The sequence below is a fragment of the Somniosus microcephalus genome, chromosome 6 (genome assembly GCF_052327205.1).
Source record: "Somniosus microcephalus isolate GS21.2 chromosome 6, FLI_Smic_1.0, whole genome shotgun sequence".
In the NCBI taxonomy this organism is placed as follows: domain Eukaryota; kingdom Metazoa; phylum Chordata; class Chondrichthyes; order Squaliformes; family Somniosidae; genus Somniosus; species Somniosus microcephalus.
The window spans coordinates 130,378,944-130,397,814 of record NC_140992.1 but is presented as its reverse complement, the minus strand read 5'-3'; the positions used below and the strand labels follow the sequence as shown (position 1 = coordinate 130,397,814).

The 18,871-nt window shown below is 45.4% G+C and overlaps 1 protein-coding gene across 1 annotated transcript in view; it reads left to right on the top strand.

Annotated features, from left to right (window-relative positions):
* The window catches only part of dzip1l (DAZ interacting zinc finger protein 1-like), a 413,098-nt gene that overhangs the window by 168,555 nt on the left and 225,672 nt on the right, over window positions 1-18,871 (top strand). The window contains exons 8-9 of the mRNA XM_085990774.1: window positions 3,319-3,459; window positions 6,669-6,699. Coding sequence (XP_085846900.1) covers window positions 3,319-3,459; window positions 6,669-6,699 — 172 coding nt within the window. The remainder of the gene's footprint in view (window positions 1-3,318; window positions 3,460-6,668; window positions 6,700-18,871) is intronic.

The following is an 18,871-nucleotide window of genomic DNA, read 5'->3' as shown; positions in this document are numbered from 1 at the left end:
CCAGGACACTGCTTCCAGCCTGGTTTTAGTGGTGCCCGTCCCAATGGAGCAGCTCCCTCTTTTCCCCAGTACTGGTGCCAGTGGCCCAGGAATCCTTTTGTATATTCATTCCAGAGCCACCTTGCCTTTTTCATATCCGTTCCTCAGCCTCATTTACCTTCTTTACATTCACTCCAGTGCCACCGTTACTTTATTATTACAGTTACAGAGGCACCTTTCCTTTTTTTATTAGCTCTGGAATGGATATGTAAAAAAAAGGTGAACTGGCTCTGGAATTATCTTCAAGAAAGAAGAGTGGATTTGGAAAGTTAATTAATTAAGAATGGTTGGGGGGGTCTCTGGAATAGTAATTAAAAATGAAAGGTGGTTCTGGAATGGAAATAAAAAAGGAAATGTGGCTTTATATCCATTCCAGAGCCACCTTTTCTTTTTTATAGGCATGTTTATTTACAACAGTAGTTCTCAGTAGCGGTTTCTAACCCTAACCAGTAACCCCTGACCCTAAGACACAAGCGCCCTAAACCCAATGCCTAACCCTGACTCAAACCCCATACCCTAAATTATGTGTTGTCAGTAGGGCGAGGCAGGCTCGACTGCATTGTGAACAGTCGCTTTGTTTTAAAGTAGGATCGTTGGCTGAACAGTTTGGTTTGACTGTCCACCCACGACTACTGCCTGTCGTGACTTCTCTGCACTAAAGTTTCTTTTTTGAAGTAATTTCCTCCCGGCACGTGCCCTCTCGCAATATCCCCATTCTTTCTATTGTGCAGCTTCAAGCTTTGTTTGATTATCTCACCCAATCTTCTTTCTGTTCAATTAATTCTGCGCGGTGTTAGGTGTTCCCTTCTTTGCCGTGCCTCGCTGTTATGATGGTTTTCATTTCTCGGCAGTTCGCTCACCTGCATCTTCTTATTCCAGCTCCCTCCCTTTAACTGCTTAAACTGCCACATGTTCCTACTTTTCCCTCCATTTTCTAGAACTTGCACATTTCAAATATCAGCATTCCAATTTCAAATGCCAATGTTCCAATTTCAACTGCCAGGATTCTGGCCTTTGGGCTGACTGGCAATAAGGTAGAAACCTTCTGTATACAACTTTTATACACACAGTGTTTCATACCAATGTCAGGGCCCCTATCCCTTTGATACCAGTATCAGGGCCCCTCCCTTCTATACCAAGGTCTGGATCCCTTTCATAACATGGTCAGGACCCCTCTCCCTTGTATATTAGGGTCAGGACCCCTCTCCCTTGTATATATTAGGGTCAGGACCCCTCCCCCTTGTGTATTAGGGTCAGGACCCCTCTCCCGTGTATATTAGGGACAGGACCCCTCCCCCTTGTGTATTAGGGTCAGGACCCCTCTCCCGTGTATATTAGGGACAGGACCCCTCCCCCTTGTGTATTAGGGTCAGGACCCCTCTCCCGTGTATATTAGGGACAGGACCCCTCCCCCTTGTGTATTAGGGTCAAGATCCCTCTCCCTTGTATATTAGGGTCAGGACCCCTCTCTCTTGTATATTAGGGTCAGGACCCCTCTCCCTTGTATATTAGGGTCAGGACCCCTTCTCCCTTTTATACCATGGTCAAGGCCCCAATTGCGCCAAAATTAGGGCAGGAATTGCCGCTTAGACAGACAGTCTCCGAGCTGCCGGGAAAATAACCAAACGTTTGGAAGGAATTTGCCGCCATCTTGCCGTCCCTCGTGTGACAATAGAGTAACACTGGCCCTCACCACTCACATGGACCTCTAAACACTAGACGTAGCCTTACACCCAGCCCTCTACTGACTCATCACAAGGAAATACGTAGGAGGATGTGTTTCCCTCACCTGCATACACCTGCCCACATATGGGGATGTGCATTATTGGCTGCCAGGAGGTGTGTGTGGGGCTGGAGACTGACTGTGGATCTTTGGTTCCCAAAGCTCTCCATCACTGGGCGTTTTGCTCGCCTCACGTCTGGGTCTATTGTACATTAATTGATAGAGATTGATTAGTCAACAACCCCATTATCATTGCATAATGTAGCTACTGGGATTGCAGAAGGAGAAATAGATGCACTGTGGTCTTTTTTCATCTAGCAGTTCCTTTCAGAGAAGCCAATGCAACACCTGTGTTCAGGAAGGACAAGACGGTTAAGCTGATAGCTATAGACCAGTTAGCCTAGCATAAGTTGTGAATGAAGCTGTAGAGTGGGAAAGCAAGGACTTGGAGGCAGCACTTTCTGACCCCTCCACCCCAGATCCACTCAATAAATGGGATGAGGAGGCTGAAACTACAGGCTTTTGAATCGCCTTTTGCATTGATTTGCATGTCCCTCATATTGCTGGGTCTCTGTTCTGATTCAGGATTTATCCTCCAGGCCCCCAAATTCAAGAATAAGCGCAAAGGGGACTGGGTTGCCGTGGTTTTGAGCATTGGATGGCTAGGAATGGGGGCCATTCGGTCTGAGGTTGGGAACTCTGGCATCAATCATCTAAAGTAGCAGTGACCTCTGAGGCAATTACATTTTTGCATGCACTGTGTCTGTCTGTATGTATGTGTGTGCAGTCCTTGTATTTGGTATAAGCCAATTGGTCTCACCCTCCAGACTTGGGAATCATGCATGTCCAATAGCCTGTACACCCATACCCAAGAGGAGAATGCATTATTCCTTACAGTCATTCTATTTGTTAACCTGCACACTTATGGTCCTGTGACTCGAGGCCAGCACCTCTCGTCAAGTGATTAATGCAGTGAATGTCCACTGACAAGTGGGAGAACCAGTGGTCAGAGGTCTTTGACATTATGTCGCACTCTCATGAACTTATCTTTTAAAAGCAAAAGTCATTGGGGACTTTCAGGATGGCTCAGTGTTCCAAGCTGCGCTGTGTGTTGTATCATTGAACCATACAGAACAGGAAGCTGCTCTGCGCGATGTCAGCTGATGTCAGCCGGGTCAGTAGTTGGAGTGCTATAATTGGCCTCAGTGCCCGGAGGCTAGATTGTCCATTGACCCCAGTTGGAAAACTTATTTGAGTGTTGACATTGGCTATGGACAATGATGCACTCCATTGTTGAATAGCCTGTCATGGAAAATGGCCACATATTGATGGTACAGGAGGAAAGCTCATGCCTCCTGTGTGACCGTACCTCACCAAGGATCAGCACCATTTAGTCAAAGGAGGTGACAATGTGGGTGGGAATATCTGCGTTTTAAGCTTAACTGAGCACCTAATTTGCAAAAAATTACATACAAAAAATCCTGAGTGGAATGGAATTTTGAGTTTAGATATGGTTGATTGATGGATGAATTGTTGATTTACTCTCCCCTTTACAGATGAGAGCTGAGAACGAGAGGCTGAGGTCTACTTTATCCGCAGACCAGAGAACAACAGCCGAATACGTCCAAAAGCAAATCACTACACTCAGTTCAAAGGTCAAAGAGCAGAATGCAGTCATCTGGTCTCAGGAAGAGCAGGTACACCGCTTGGAATATCTGTTCAGCCTTTTTCATTTGTTCTGGGGATCTAAGCATCGCTGGCGAGGCCACATTTATTGCCCATTCCTAGTTGCCCTGGGAAGGTGGTTGTGGGCTTTTTCCTTCAGTACAGGAAAAGTTCTGATATCCGGCACCGACGGGACCGAGCTGCTGCCGATCTATCAAAACTTCCGGATAGACCAGCGCTAATGTTGAAGGATAGGAGGTTTTCATCTCCGTATCTGACAACAAACACTGTTGCTTAGCAACAGCTTGTAAACACTCGGCCCGTACCTTGGAAGCGTCTCTGAAGCTGTTGCTAAGCTACAGAGACGCTTTCCAGGGCCTGACTGTTAAAAAAAAAAATGCTAGGAGAAGAAAAAAAACCTAACCAAAACGGCTGCTGATTTCTGCTGTTAGATCGAGGTTTCCGGGCATACAACCTCCGGATAAACCAAAGTTTCCTGTAATTGTTTGTAGAACTGAGTGGCTTGCTCGGCCACTTCAGAGGGTATTAAGAGTCAGTCGCCCAGTGTGGGACTGGAGTCACGTGTAGGTTAGACCAGGTAGAGGTAGTGGGCTCCTGTCCCTGAAGGACATCAGTGAACCACTTGGGCTTCTCACATTTCCCCTTTTCCTACATCCCTCTGCCTCCCCTGTATGAAGCAGTAGTGTTGTGCCTTCACCCACTCAGCTAACATGGCGTTCACCCACTTTCCATGACTGGCCACAGTTAGTGACCAAACACCTCCTGTGTGACATTCTGTACGCCTCCCGTTTGCATTTTCCGTCAGTGTTTTGTGGATGGGAAGAATACGAGTGGAACGGCACAAAGAGGCATACAACAGATTAACTCTGTAAATCGTCATCATTTTGGGTGTAAAATGTGGGACACAAAATGCAGAACTCTGGACCCTGGCAACCATTGAAGTGCAAGTTGATAACTGGGTTGGTAGCCTGGCTTATCCTGAGTCCTGGGGCTACAATCCAGACTCTGTCGATAGAGTTGATCCAGATGCTTCTTAGGAATTTTGTGATCCTTTGCATTTCAAGCCTTGATTAAGTGAAGAACTTGGTTGAGTTCTTCGATGAAGTAACAGAGAGGGTTGATGAAGTTAATGCAGTTGTTGTGTATATGGACTTTCAAAAGGCTTTTGATAAAGTACCACATAATAGACTTGTTAGCAAAATCAAAGCCCATAGGATTAAAGGAACAGTGGTAGCATGGATACAAAATTGGCTAAGAGACTGAAAGCAGAGAGCAGTGGTGATTGGCTGTTTTTTAGACTGGAGAGATCGGTGTTGGGACCACTGTTAATAACCTGGACTTGGGTGTGAATGGCATAATTTCAAAGTTAGTAGATGAAACAAAACTCAGAAATGTAGTAAACAGTGAGGAATACAGTAACAGACATCAGGAGGATATAGACAGACTGGTGAAATGGGCAGACATGTGGCCGATGAAATTTAATGATTGATACATTTTGGAAGGAAAAATGAGGAGAGAGAATATATAAACTAAATGGTACAATTTTAAAGGGGATGCAGGAACAGAGAGACCGGGGGTGTATGTACACAAATCTTTGAAGGTGGCAGGACAAGTTGAGAAGGCTGTTAAAAAAGCATACGGGATCCTTGGCTTTATAAATAGAGGCATAGAGTACAAAAGCAAGGAAGTTATGGTAAACCTTTATAAAACACTGGTTAGGCCTCAGCTGGAGTATTGTGTCCAATTCTGGGCACCACACTTTAGGAAGGATGTCAAGGCCTTGGAGAGGGTGTAGAGGAGACTTACTAGAATGACACCAGAGATAAGGGACTTCAGTTATGTGGAGAGACTGGAGCATCTAAGGTTATTCTCCTTCAAGCAGAGAAGGTTAAGGGGAGATTTAATAATATTCAAAATTATGAGTGTTTTTGATAGAGTAGATAGGGTGAAACTCTTTCCACTGGCAGGAGGCTTGGTAAACAGAGGACACAGATTTAAGATAATTAGTAAAAGAACCAGGGGGAGATGAGAATTTTTTTTACGCAGAGATATGATATGATCTGGAATGCAATGCCTGAAAGAGCGGTGGAAGCTGATTCAATAGTAAGTTTCAAAAGGGAATTGGATATATACTTGAAAAGGAAAAATTTGCAGGGGAATGGGACTAATTAGATAGCTCCTTCAGAGCACCAGCACAGGCACGATGGACCGAATGGCCTCCTTCCATGCTGTATGATTCTATAATTCTAAGCCCTTCCAGGTAAGACCAGGTCAGAGTAAAGCTCCCTCTACACTGTCTCATCAAACACTCCCAGGGCAGCTACAGCATGGGTTAGATATAGAGTAAAGCTCCCTCTACACTGCCCCATCAAACACTCCCAGGGCAGGTACAGCACAGGTTAGATAAAGAGTAAAGCTCCCTCTACACTGCCCCATCAAACACTCCCAGGGCAGGTACAGCACAGGTTAGATATAGAGTAAAGCTCCCTCTGCACTGTCTCATCAAACAATCCCAGGGCAGGTACAGCATGGGATATATACAGAGTAAAGCTCCCTCTACACTGCCCCATCAAACACTCCCAGGGCAGGTACAGCACAGGTTAGATAAAGAGTAAAGCTCCCTCTGCACTGTCTCATCAAACAATCCCAGGGCAGGTACAGCATGGGTTAGATACAGAGTAAAGCTCCCTCTACACTGTTCCATCAAACAATCCCAGGGCAGGTACAGCATGGGATATATACAGAGTAAAGCTCCCTCTACACTGCCCCATCAAACACTCCCAGGGCAGCTACAGCATGGGTTAGATAAAGAGTAAAGCTCCCTCTGCACTGTCTCATCAAACAATCCCAGGGCAGGTACAGCATGGGATATATACAGAGTAAAGCTCCCTCTACACTGTCCCATCAAACACTCCCAGGGCAGGTACAGCATGGGATATATACAGAGTAAAGCTCCCTCTACACTGTCCCATCAAACACTCCCAGGGCAGATACAGCATGGGATATGTACAGAGTAAAGCTCCCTACCCTGGTGTCATTTTGGCTAGTCACCTGGCTCTCTGTGTAAGCAATTTTGCAAATAGCGGCGAGCACATAAGCTGCATACAGGGAAAGTGATTGTCGGACTCAAAGAGCAGTTTTTATAGGAAAAGACTCTGCTACTGCTGAAACACAGATTATCCATTTCTAATCATGATCTCCCTGCATTGTTTTATTACAGATCAGGAATCTTTCCTCTAGACCAGTTCAAGGTAAGAACTCCTTGTTTATCTGTCTCTCTACCTATCGCTATATGTGAGCTGTGAACTTGTAAGTCCCTGCTCAGAGTGTGGACTGAGGGAAGGTTAGTGCTGGGAGTCGAGCATGCTGGCTCCATGCCCGATCCTCCAATCTGCGCTCCTCCCATGAGTTAAATGGCTGCATCATCATTCACAGCTGGGATTTCAATGAGCACTGCAACCTTATGATGCTCCTTAAAACCTACCTCTTTGACTAAGCTTTTGGTCACCTTCCCTAATTTCTCCTTATGTGGCTCGGTGTCAAATTTTTTGTCTTGTAATACTCCTGTGAAGCGCCTTGGGACGTTTTACTACGTTAAAGGCGCTATTTAAACTAAAAAAGGGGGTAGGAGTCAGGTGAGGGGAAATTTAGAAATCTAAAGAGAAAGGTCAAGGCAATAGAGCAGAGTAGCAATTTGGGTAAAAATAAGCAGAGTGTGACAGAAAGGGACAGAGAGTTTAACAGCAGCAGTGAAGCAGGGAATAATGGTAAAAACATTTAAATTAAAGGCTCTTTATCTGAATGCACGAAGCATTTGTAACAAGATAGACGAACTAGTGGCATATATAAATAGAGATAAATGGGTTTGATCTGATAGCCATTACAGAGACGTGGGTGCAAGGTGACCAAGGTTGGGAACTAAATGTTCCAGGGTAAACATAGAAACATAGAAGATAGGAACAGGAGTAGGCCATTCGGCCCCTCGAGCCTGCTCCGCCAATCAATGAGATCATGGCTGATCATCCAAATTCAGTACCCTGTCCCTGCCTTCTCTCCATATCCCTTGATCCCTTTAGCCTTAAGAAATATATCTAACTCCTTCTTGAATATATTTAATGAATTGTCCTCTACTGCCTTCTGTGGTAGAGAATTCCACAGGTTCACCACTCTCTGGGTGAAGAAATTCCTCCTCATCTCTGTCCTAAATGGCTTACCCTTTATCCTTCGACTGTGACCCCTGGTTCTGGACTCCCCGGCCATCGGGAACATCCTTCCTGCATCTAGTCTGTCTAGTCCTGTTAGAATTTTATAAGTTTCAATGAGATCCCCTCTCATTCTTCTAAACTCCAGCCCAATCGACCCAATCTCTCCTCATACGTCATTCCTGCCATCCCAGGTATCAGCCTGGTGAATCTTCGCTGCACTCCCTCCATGGCAAGAACATCCTCAGATAAGGCGACCAAAACTGCACACAATACTCAAGATGTGGTCTCACCAAGGCCCTGTACAACTGCAGCAAGACATCCTTGTTCCTGTACTCGAACCCTCTCACTACGAAGGCCAACATACCATTTGCCTTCTTAAGCGCCTGCTGCACCTGCATGCTTACCTTCAGCGACTGGTGCACAAGGACACCCAGGTCTCGTTGCACTTCCCCTTCTCCCAATCTATTGCCATTCAGATTGTTACGTCCGTGTAATAATCAGACACAGACTGCGGAGAACGGTACAATAGGTGTTTACTCAACGTGGCTCAGACTGCAACTGAAACAACAGATTACTACTCAGTGTTATATACAGGTGTGGTCACTGCCGGTACTACAGTATACATGAGCTGTAGAAAGTAGCTCCCCCCTTAAAGGTACATACATTACAATTCCTCCCCTTTTAGATTAACAGTACCATAACACTCATTTAACAATTAAATATCAAACTAATTACAATTAACACTTTTAACATGCAACATTAGCTGAAAATAGTCTATTTATAAATTCAGTCTTTGGGGAGGCTTCCTGATCCTTTCTGGATAGCGCCTTTCCTGAGTGTCTTGCTCTTGGTGCGGAGGCGATTCTGGCCCCCTGTCGTCGGTTGGTTCATCAGCTCCCGATGCTACTGTTTCTGGGGTAGATGCTACCTGTACGTCGGGTTCATCACCAGGTACGTATGGGCGAGGCATGGGGTTGACTTGTTCCTGTGACTCTAGGATCTGGTCAGCATGGCGTCTCATGATGCCCTCCCCAACGTCCACTGTGTACATTAGTGGGCCCTGCCGTGTGCATATCGTTCCTGGCTGCCATTTTTCTGTTCGGTAGTCGCGGGCCAAGACTGGGTGCCCTACATTGAAGCTCCTTGTTGGCTTCTCATGGATGTGCTGGAATTGCTTACTCTCAACATCTCTTCGTACGTTTGGTCTGAGCAAATCCAGGCAAGATCTTAACCTTCGGTTAAGGAACATCATGGCTGGGGCCTGGTTGGTGACTGCATGTGTCGCATTCCGGTAGGCGAACAGGAAATTGTCCACCTTGTGCTGCAGCGGAATGTTGTCATTGTACATAGCCTTTATTGCCTTCTTAAAGGTTTGTACGAACCTCTCAGCCAATCCATTTGTGGCTGGATGATACGGGGCGGATGTGTAATGCCTTACCCCATTCTTTTTCAAGAACCTCTGGAACTCTTCGGACACAAACTGTGGTCCGTTGTCGGAGCAAATCTGTTCTGGCAAGCCATTTCTGGCAAAAATGGTCCGTAGGACTGCAATAGTTTTCTCTGTGGTGGTGGAGGACATTTTGATGACCTCAGGCCATTTCGAGTGCGCATCCACGGCTATTAAAAACATTGAGTCCATGAATGGACCAGCAAAATCAATATGCACCCGTTGCCATGGAGATGAAGGCCACTCCCATGGGTGTAGAGGGGCCTGTGGTGGTGCATTTTGGACTTTCTGGCATCCTGAGCAGCTCTTGGTCAGGTCCTTGATTTGTTTATCGATTCCCGGCCACCACACATAAGCCCTGGCTAGGCTTTTCATTTTTACCCCTCCCAGATGACCCTCATGAAGCTCATTGAGCACTCTATCCCTTAACTTGGGTGGAATTACCACTCGGGATCCACACATCAAGGTCCCCCGGCACACTGACAGCTGTTCTCTCCTTGTCGAGAATGCTGGCAACAGTGAGTCGCCATGTGCTGGCCATCCCTTCACCGTCAAATCATATACCCGAGACAGTGTCGGGTCATTTCGGGTTTCCTTTTCGATACAAGCGTTAGTTACCGGTAGGTATTCAACTATAGTCGAATGGAACACTTCGACAGGATCCACTGCTGGTGCTTCCTCCGCAGTAGGCAGTGGCAGGCGTGATAGCCCATCAGCATTTCCATGCTGTTTCGTGCCCTTATATTCAATCTCATAGTGGTGCGCCCCTAGAAAAAGTGACCATCTTTGTAGTCGTTGCGCAGTCATCACCGGAACGCCCTTCTTCGGATTAAAAATGGAGACAAGAGGCTGGTGATCAGTCAGCAAGGTGAATTTCTGCCCGTGCAGATAGTGATTGAACTTTTTCACTCCCCACACTAGGCTGAGGGCTTCCCTGTCAATCTGGGCGTAGTTACGCTCAGCTGAGGGTAGTGATCGTGACGCAAAGGCTATTGGCCTCTCTGAGCCGTCCGAGAATTTGTGCGACAGCACCGCTCCAATGCCGTAGGGTGACGCATCACATGCCAACCGAATTGGTAATGCTGGGTTGTAATGGGCCAATACCTCTTTCGATGTGATTAGTGTTTTGCTCTTCTGGAAAGCTCGTCTACATTCGTCACTCCACTTCCATGACACCCCAGTTTGCAGTAGGGTGTTCAGTGGGTGTAGTATTGTAGACAAATTTTGCAAGAACTTATGGTAGTAGTTTACCAGCCCGAGGAACGACCTCAGTTGTGACACATTTTCCGGTGCTGGAGCCTTGACTACTGCCTCAATCTTCTCTGGGGACTTATGTAACCCCTCTTTATCGATAACGTGGCCACAATACGAGATCTGTTTTCAAAAAAACTCGCATTTGGGGCGGTTAGCTCGGAGCCCATATTCCTGCAATCTAGTGAGCACCTGCTCCAGGTTGGCAAGGTGATCACTGTCATTTTCGCCCGTGACCAGGATGTCGTCCAAATAACACTGGGTCCCTGGGATCCCTTGCAGGACTTGCTCCATTGCCCTCTGCCAAATAGCCGGAGCTGATGCTACCCCGAATACCAGCTGGTTGTATTGGTAGAGACCTTTATGGGTGTTGATTGTGAGGTATTTTTTTGATGCTTCTTCTACCTCCATTTGCAGAAATGCCTGGGCCAGATCAATCTTAGTGAAGCGTTTCCCTCCAGATAGCGAGGTGAAAATATCTTCAGTCCGCGGAAGTGGATATTGTACGGTGTGAAGGACCGGGTTCACTGTTACCTTAAAGTCCCCACAGATGCGAATCTTCCTTGGTTCCCCAGGCGTGCTGCTCAACGACTTTTTCATCACAGGGACGATGGGTGTAGCCCACTCGCTCCAGTCTACCTTGGACAGTACACCTGAACGTTCCAGACTCTCCAGCTCTGCTTCGACGGCTGGGTGGATTGCATAAGGTACCGGTCTGGTGTTAAAAAATTTTGGGCTTGCGTTTTCTTCAATTTTAATCGTCGCTGTCATGCCTTTTAGTGTTCCGAGTCCTTGCTGGAACACTTCTTTCGCGTCAGTTAGGATCTTTGACAGTCGCCCAGGTGTGACGTCATCATCCTTTTTGTCAGCCACAGTCAGTGCCTGTATGGAATGCCAATCCAGCTGTATTTTCCGGATCCATTCACATCCCAGTAATGGTGGTCCTCCATCTTGCAATACATACAGGTCTAGTTTTGGTGTTTCCTTACCGTTATATATAACGGTCACCCTTATTTTTCCTTTGGGGTAGACTTTTTGCCCCGTGTACGTCTTCAAAATAATTTTTGTGTCTCTCAAGGGTATGTGTGAGAATAGCTGCTCGTAGTCCTGTCGGTTTATGACTGTTAGGGCTGATCCTGTGTCCAATTCCATCTTTACCTGGACTCCTGCTATCTTGAGAGTGACCCAAATGGTTCGGTGATCCTCCATTGTGATCACATTATGTAGTTTCAGACAACTCAGTTCCCTGCTTTCGGAGTCATTATCACTCTTTTGTTCGTCTGAACTATTCTCCGTCATCTTATGTACCTTCTTGTACTTTTCTTTGATAGGTTTCTTATTGCTGGTTTTCTTTCCCGACCTGCAGACTCGTGCTATGTGTCCTACTTTTCCACACTGTCTGCACACTTTGTCTTTGAACCAGCAATCATTCTGGTCGTGTGTTGTTCTGCCGCAGCGATAGCACTTCTCTGTTCTATATGACATTTCGTTTGTGCCATATTTTTGCGGTCTCTGTTGTATCTCTGCAGCGCCCCGTGCTGCTGCTTCATATGATACCGCAATGCTGAAAGCCTTGTCCAGCATAAGGTCCTTTTCAGATAAAAGCCATTTCTGGGTTCCTTCACTTTGAAGCCCACACACAAACTTGTCCCTTAAGGTATCTGCCAGTCCCGCTCCAAACTGGCAGTGTTTCGATAGTTTGCGCAGTTCTGTTAAATAATCAGCATTGCTTTCATCCTTATGCTGGTTCCGTTTGTGAAACTTGAATCTTTCTGCTGTCAGCAGCGGTGTGGGGTTTAAATGTTCCTGTAGTATCGTTACTATGTCTTCAAAACTCTTTTCCATTGGTTTCGTTGGGGTTACTAGATTTCGTAATAAACTATACGTCTTTGCACCCATTAAATTTAACAATACCGACGCTTTCTTGTCATCTGACACCTCATTTGCCTTGCAGTATACCTCTATTCGTTCGACATATGTAGTCCAATCTTCGACTTCATTGTCAAATGCGGTGATACTGCCACTCTTCGGCATTTTGGGTGTGGTTTAAAATGGCGTCTCCCAATGACTTAAAATGGCGTCTCCCGCACTTTCCTTCCTCCCCGCTGCTGCCAACGCCGCTCCCGGCGGTTCTCGTGGCAATGGCGGCGCCCTGTAGGTTTTGCGCGCTTCTCCTGCGCTGCCGCCAACGCCGCTCTCGGCGGTCCTCATGGCAATGGCGGCGCCTCGCGGGTTTTTGTGCGTCTCTCTCTCCCTCTCTCCGACGCTGCTCGGCCCCTGAACACTGGCTGCGCCCTGTGCGCTCTGCCCTCTCTCTCTCTCCCCCGTCGACGCTGCTCGGCCCTTTGCTGTGCCGCTTGGTCGGGCTCTAGCCCGCCGCTGTCCGGGAAGGGTCTGCGCACTACCTGTTGCCAGCCCGTTTTGCTGGACCACCTCGACTGGAAAGCCAAGCCTGGCTCTCGACAGCCTCCCCCGCAATTCTCGAGTCTCTGCTGGATGACTGGGCGGTTGCCCGTGGTCGACACCCGAGTCTCTGGCCTTGACCTCCAATCCACTGATCTCCAGGAACGAATCCCCGGGAGGTGATGCAGAGTTGCAGGTAGGTTTGAACCTGCCTCGTCGCCAATGTTACGTCCGTGTAATAATCAGACACAGACTGCGGAGAACGGTACAACGGTGTTTACTCAACGTGGCTCAGACTGCAACTGAAACAACAGATTACTACTCAGCGTTATATACAGGTGTGGTCACTGCCGGTACTACAGTATACATGAGCTGTAGAAAGTAGTTCCCCCCTTAAAGGTACATACATTACACAGATAATAATCTGTCTTCCTGTTTTTGACACCAAAGTGGATAACCTCGCATTGATCCACATTATAATGCTTCTGCCCAATCGCCCAACCTGTCCAAATCATACTGGAGTTTCTCGGCATCATCCTCACAGCACACATGCCCACCCAGCTTTGTGTTGTCTGCAAACTTGGAGATATTACTTCTAGTTCCCTCGTCCAGATCATTAATATATATTGTGAATAGCTGGGGTCCTAGGACCGATCCCTGTGGTACCCCACTAGTCACTGCCTGCCAATCGGAAAAAGACCCGTTTATTTCAACTCTTTGCTTCCTGTCTGCCAACCAGTTCTCTATCAAAGTCAGTACCTTGCCCCCAATCCCATGTGCCTTAACTTTGCACGCTAATCTCTTATGCGGGACCTTATCGAAAGCCTTCTGAAAGTCCAAATACACCACATCCACTGGTTCTCCCTTATCTATTCCACCAGTTACATCCTCAAAAAATTCCAGTAGATTAGTCAAGCACGATTTACCTTTTGTAAATCCATGTTGACTTTGTCTGATCCTGTCACTGTTTTCCAAGTGCTCTGCTATTACATCTTTTATAATGGACTCTAGCATTTTCCCCACTACCAATGTCAGGCTTACCGGTCTATAATTCCCCGTTTTCTCTCTACCACCTTTTTTGAATAGTGGGGTAACATTAGCTACCCTCCAATCCATGGGTACTGTTTATCGAATTTTGGAAGATGACCAGCAATGCATCTACTATTTCTAGGGCCACTTCCTTAAGTACCCTAGGATGTAGATTATCAGGCCCTGGGGATTTATCGGTCTTCAATCCCGTCAATTTCCCTAACACCATTTCCCTACAAATACTGATTTCATTCAGTTCCTCCCTCTCATTAGACCCTATGTTCCCCAACATCTCTGGGAGGTTATTTGTGTCTCCTTTGTGAAGACAGAACCAAAGTACGTATTTAATTGGTACTTGACGTTTCGAAAAGACAGGCAGAATGGAAAAGGAGGGCGAGCAGCCCTGATAATAAAGGATGACATAAGGACAGTAGAGTGAAAGGATCATGGCTCTGAAGATCAGGAAGTAGAATCAGTATGGGTGGAGATAAGGAATAACAAGGGGCAGAAAATACTGGTGGGAGTGGTATTTGGGACCCCTAACAGTAGCTAAACCATTGGACAGAATACTAATCAAGAAATAGTAGGAGCATATAACAAAGGTAATGCAGTAATCATGGGGGACTTTAATCTTCACATAGACTGGACAAAATATAGTTTGGAGGACAAGTTCATGGAATGTATTCAGGACAGTTTCCTAGAACAATACATCATGGAACCAACCAGGTAACAGGCTATTTTAGATCTTGTATTGTGTAATAAGACAGGGTTAATTAGCAATCTCATAGTAAAGGATCCTTTGAGGCAGAGTGATCATAATATGATAGAATTTCACCTTAAGTTTGAGAGTGACTTGCCTAAGTCCGAAACTAGATAAAGCCAATTACATAGGTATGAGGGGCGAGTTGGCTAAGGTAGATTGGAAAAATAGATTAAAAGGTATGGTGATAGATAAGCAGTGGCTAGCATTTAAAGAAATATTTCATAATTCTCAACAAAAATACATTCCATTGAGAAACAAAAACTCCACGGGAAAAGTGATCCAACTGTGACTAACTAAAGAAGTTAAGGATAGCATTAGATTGAAAGAAAAAGCTTATAATGTTGCGAAGAATAGTAGTAAGCCTGAGGATTGGGAGAGTTTCAGAAACCAGCAAAGGATGACCAAAAAATTGCTAAAAAGGGAAAAATAGAATATGAGAGAAAACTAGCAAGAAATATAAAAGCAGATTGTAAGAGCTTCCACAAATATGTATAAAGGAAGAGAGTAGCAAAAGTAAACGTTGGTCCCTTAGAGGCTGAGTCGGGAGAAATTATTATGGGGAATAAGGAAATGGCAAAAACGTTAAACAAATATTTTGTATCTGTCTTCACAGTAGAAGACACAAAAAGCATACCAAAAATGATGGGGAACCAAGGGTCTAATGAGGGCGAGGAACTTAACATAATTAATATAAGTAGAGAAAAAGTACTAGAGAAACTAATGGGACTAAAAGCCAACAAATCCCCTGGACCTGACAGCCAACATCCTAGGATTCTAAAAGAGGTGGCTGAAGAGATAGTGGACGCTTTGGTTTTGATCTTCCAAACTTCCCTAGATTCTAGAATGGTCCCAGCAGATTGGAAGTTCGCAAATGTAACACTGCTATTCAAGAAAGGAGGGAGAGAGAAAACAGGGAACTACAGGCCAGTTAGCCTGACATCAGTCGTTGGGAAAATGCTGGAATCCATTGTTAAGGAAGTGGTATCAGACCACTTAGAAAATCATAACATGATTAGGCAGAGTCAACATGGTTTTATGAAAGGGAAATCGTGTTTAACAAATTTATTCGAGTTTTTTGCGGATGCAACTAGCAGGGTAGATAAAGGGGAACCAGTGGATGTAGTATATTTGGATTTCCAAAAAGCATTCGATAAGGTGCCACATAAAAGGTTATTACACAAGATTAGGGCTCATGGGGTTGGGGGTAATATATTAGCATGGATAGAGGATTGGTTAACAGACAGAAAACAGAGAGTAGGGATAAACGGATCTTTTTCAGGTTGGCAGGCTGTAACTAGTGGGGTGCCGCAAGGATCAGTGTTGGAGCCTCAGCTATTTACAATCTATATTTATGAGCTAGATGAAGGGACCGAGTGTAATGTATCCAAGTTTGCTGACGATACAAAGCTAGGTGGGACAGTAAGCTGTGAGGAGAACACAAAGAGTCTGCAAAGGGATGTAGATAGACTAAGTGAGTGGGCAGTAAGGTGGCAGATGGAGTATAATGTAGGGAAATGTGAGGTTATTCACTTTGGTAGGAAGAATAGAAAAACAGAAATTTTTTAAATGGTGAGAAACTTTCAAATGTTGTTCAGAGAGATTTGGGTGTCCTCGTGCAAGAAACTCAGAAAGCAAGCATGCAGGTACAGCAAACAATAAGGAAGGCAAATGGCATGTTGGCCTTTATTGCAAGGGGGTTGGAGTATAAGAGTAAGGAAGTCTTGCTACAGTTGTACAGGGCCTTGGTGAGACCACACCTGGAGTACTGTGCACAGTTTTGGTCTCCTTATCTAAGGAAGGATATACTTGCCTTAGAGGCGGTGCAACAAAGGTTCACTAGATTGATTCCTGGGATAAGAGGGCTGTCCTATGATGAGAGATTGTGTAGAATGGGCCTATACTCTCTGGAGTCTAGAAGAATGAGAGGTGATCTCATTGAAACATGCAAGAGTCTGAAGAGGATTGACAGGGTAGATGCTGAGAGGTTGTTTCCCCTGGCTGGAGTGTCTAGAACTAGGGGGCATAGTCTCAGGATAAGGGGTAGGCCATTTAAGAACGAGATGAGGAGGAATTTCTTCACTCAGAGGGTTGTGACTCTTTGGAATTCTCTGCCCCAGAGGGCTGTGGATGCTGAGTCTTTGAGTATATTCAAGGCTGAGACAGATTTTTGGACTCTAGGGGAATTAAGGGATATGGAGATCGGGCGTGAAAGTGGAGTTGAGGTCGATGATCAGCCATGATCTTATTGAATGGTGGAGCACGCTCGAGGGGCCGTATGGCCTACTCCTGCTCTTATTTCTTATGTTCTTAAATCCAAATTGCTGTTGTATGACCACATGCTAAAGAGGAAATTCTGCCACTGTGTGTGGGTCTGTGTCTGGATATGGGTGTGTCTTCGTGTGTGTGTGTGTGTGTGTGTGTGACAGAGGGAAGTTGTATTTCCACAGCCTCCTGGAACTTCATAGAATCATAGAATGGTACAGCACAGAAGGAGGCCATTGGGCCCATTGAGTCTGTGCTGGCTCTTTTGAAGAGCAATCCAATTAGTCACACTCACCTGCTCTTTCCCATATCCCTGCAATTTTTTCCCAAAGTATTTATCCAATTCCATTTTTAAACCTATTATTGAATCTGTATCCACCACCCTATCAGACATTGCATTCCAAATCCTATCCACTCGTTGCCTAAAAAGGTTTTTCCTCATGTCGCCTCTGGTTCTTCACCTTCACTGGCCATTCACCTTAAATCTGTGGCCTCTGGTTATCGACCCTTCAGCCATTAGAAACAGTTTCTCTTTATTTACTCTTATCAAAACCATTCATAATTTTGAACACCTCTATCAAATCTCTTACCCTTCTCTGCACTGAGGAGAAGAACCCCAGCTTCTGCAGTCTATCTGCGTAACTGTAATCGCTCATCCCTGGAACCATTCTCGTAAACCTCTTCTGCACCCTCTCCAAAGCCTTTACTTCTTTCCTAAAGTGTGGCGCCCAGAATTGGGCACAATGCTGCAGCTGGGACTGAACTAGTGTTTTATAAAGGTTCAGCATAACTTCCTGGCTTTTGTACTCTAAGTCTCTATTTATAAAGCCCAAACAACCCCAGATCTCTCTGTTCTTGCACCCCCTTTAAAATTGTACCATTTAGTTTGTATTGTTTCTCCTCATTCTTCCTACTAAAATATATCACCTCATACTTTTTTGCATTGAATGTCATCTGCCATGTGTCCGCCCATTCCACCAGCCTGACTATGCCATCTTGAAGTCTATCACTATCTTCCTCACTGTTTACTACACTTCCAAGTTTCGTGTCATCTGCAAATTTTGAAATTGTGCCCTATACCCCAAGTCCAACTCAATGTATATCAAAAACAGCAGTGGTCCTAGTACTGAACCCTGGGAAATGCTACTGCGTACCTCCCTCCATTCACCACAACTCTGTTTTCCATCCCTTAGCCAGTTTTGTATCCATGCTGATACTGCCCCTTGTATCCCATGGGCTTCAATTTTGCTAACAAACCTACTATATGGTACTTTATCAAACGCCTTTTGAAAGTTCATATACACACATCAACTGCACTGCCCTCATCCACCTTCTCTGTTACCTCATCAAAAAACTCAATTAAATTAGTCAAACATCATTTGCCCTGAACAAATCCATGCTGGCTCTCCTTTATTAGTCTATGCTTGTCCAAGTGGCTGTTAATTTTCTCCCGGATTATTGTTTCTAAAAGCTTCCCCACCACTGACGTTAAACTGACTGGCCAGTAATTGCCGGGTTTATCCTTCTCTCCTTTTTTGAACAAGGGTGTAACATTTGCAATCCACCAGTCCTCTGGCACCACCCCTGTATCTAACGAGGATTGGAAGATTGTGGCCAACACCTCTGCAATTTCTACCCTCAGCAGCCTAGGATGCATCTCATCCGGACTGGGTAAATTATCCACTTTAAGAACTGCCAGCCTTTCCAGTGCCTCCTCTATTTTGATCTCATCCGGTATCCCGACAACCTCTTCATTTACCATAGTTTTGGCAAAGTCATCTTCCTTGGTAAACACCGATGCAAAGTACTCATGTAGTCCCTCAGCCATGCCTTCTGCCTCCAGCAATAGATCTCCATTTTAGTCCCTAATTGGCACTACTGCTCCTTTGACAGCTCTTTTACTGTTAATATGCCTATAGAAGACCTTCGGATTCTCTTTTATGTTAGCCGCCAGTCTATTCTCATGCTGTCTCTTTGCCCCTCTTATTCACTTTTTCACTTCTCATCTGTACTTTTTATATTCAGCCTGATTCTCCCTTGGATTATCAAGCTGACATCTGTCA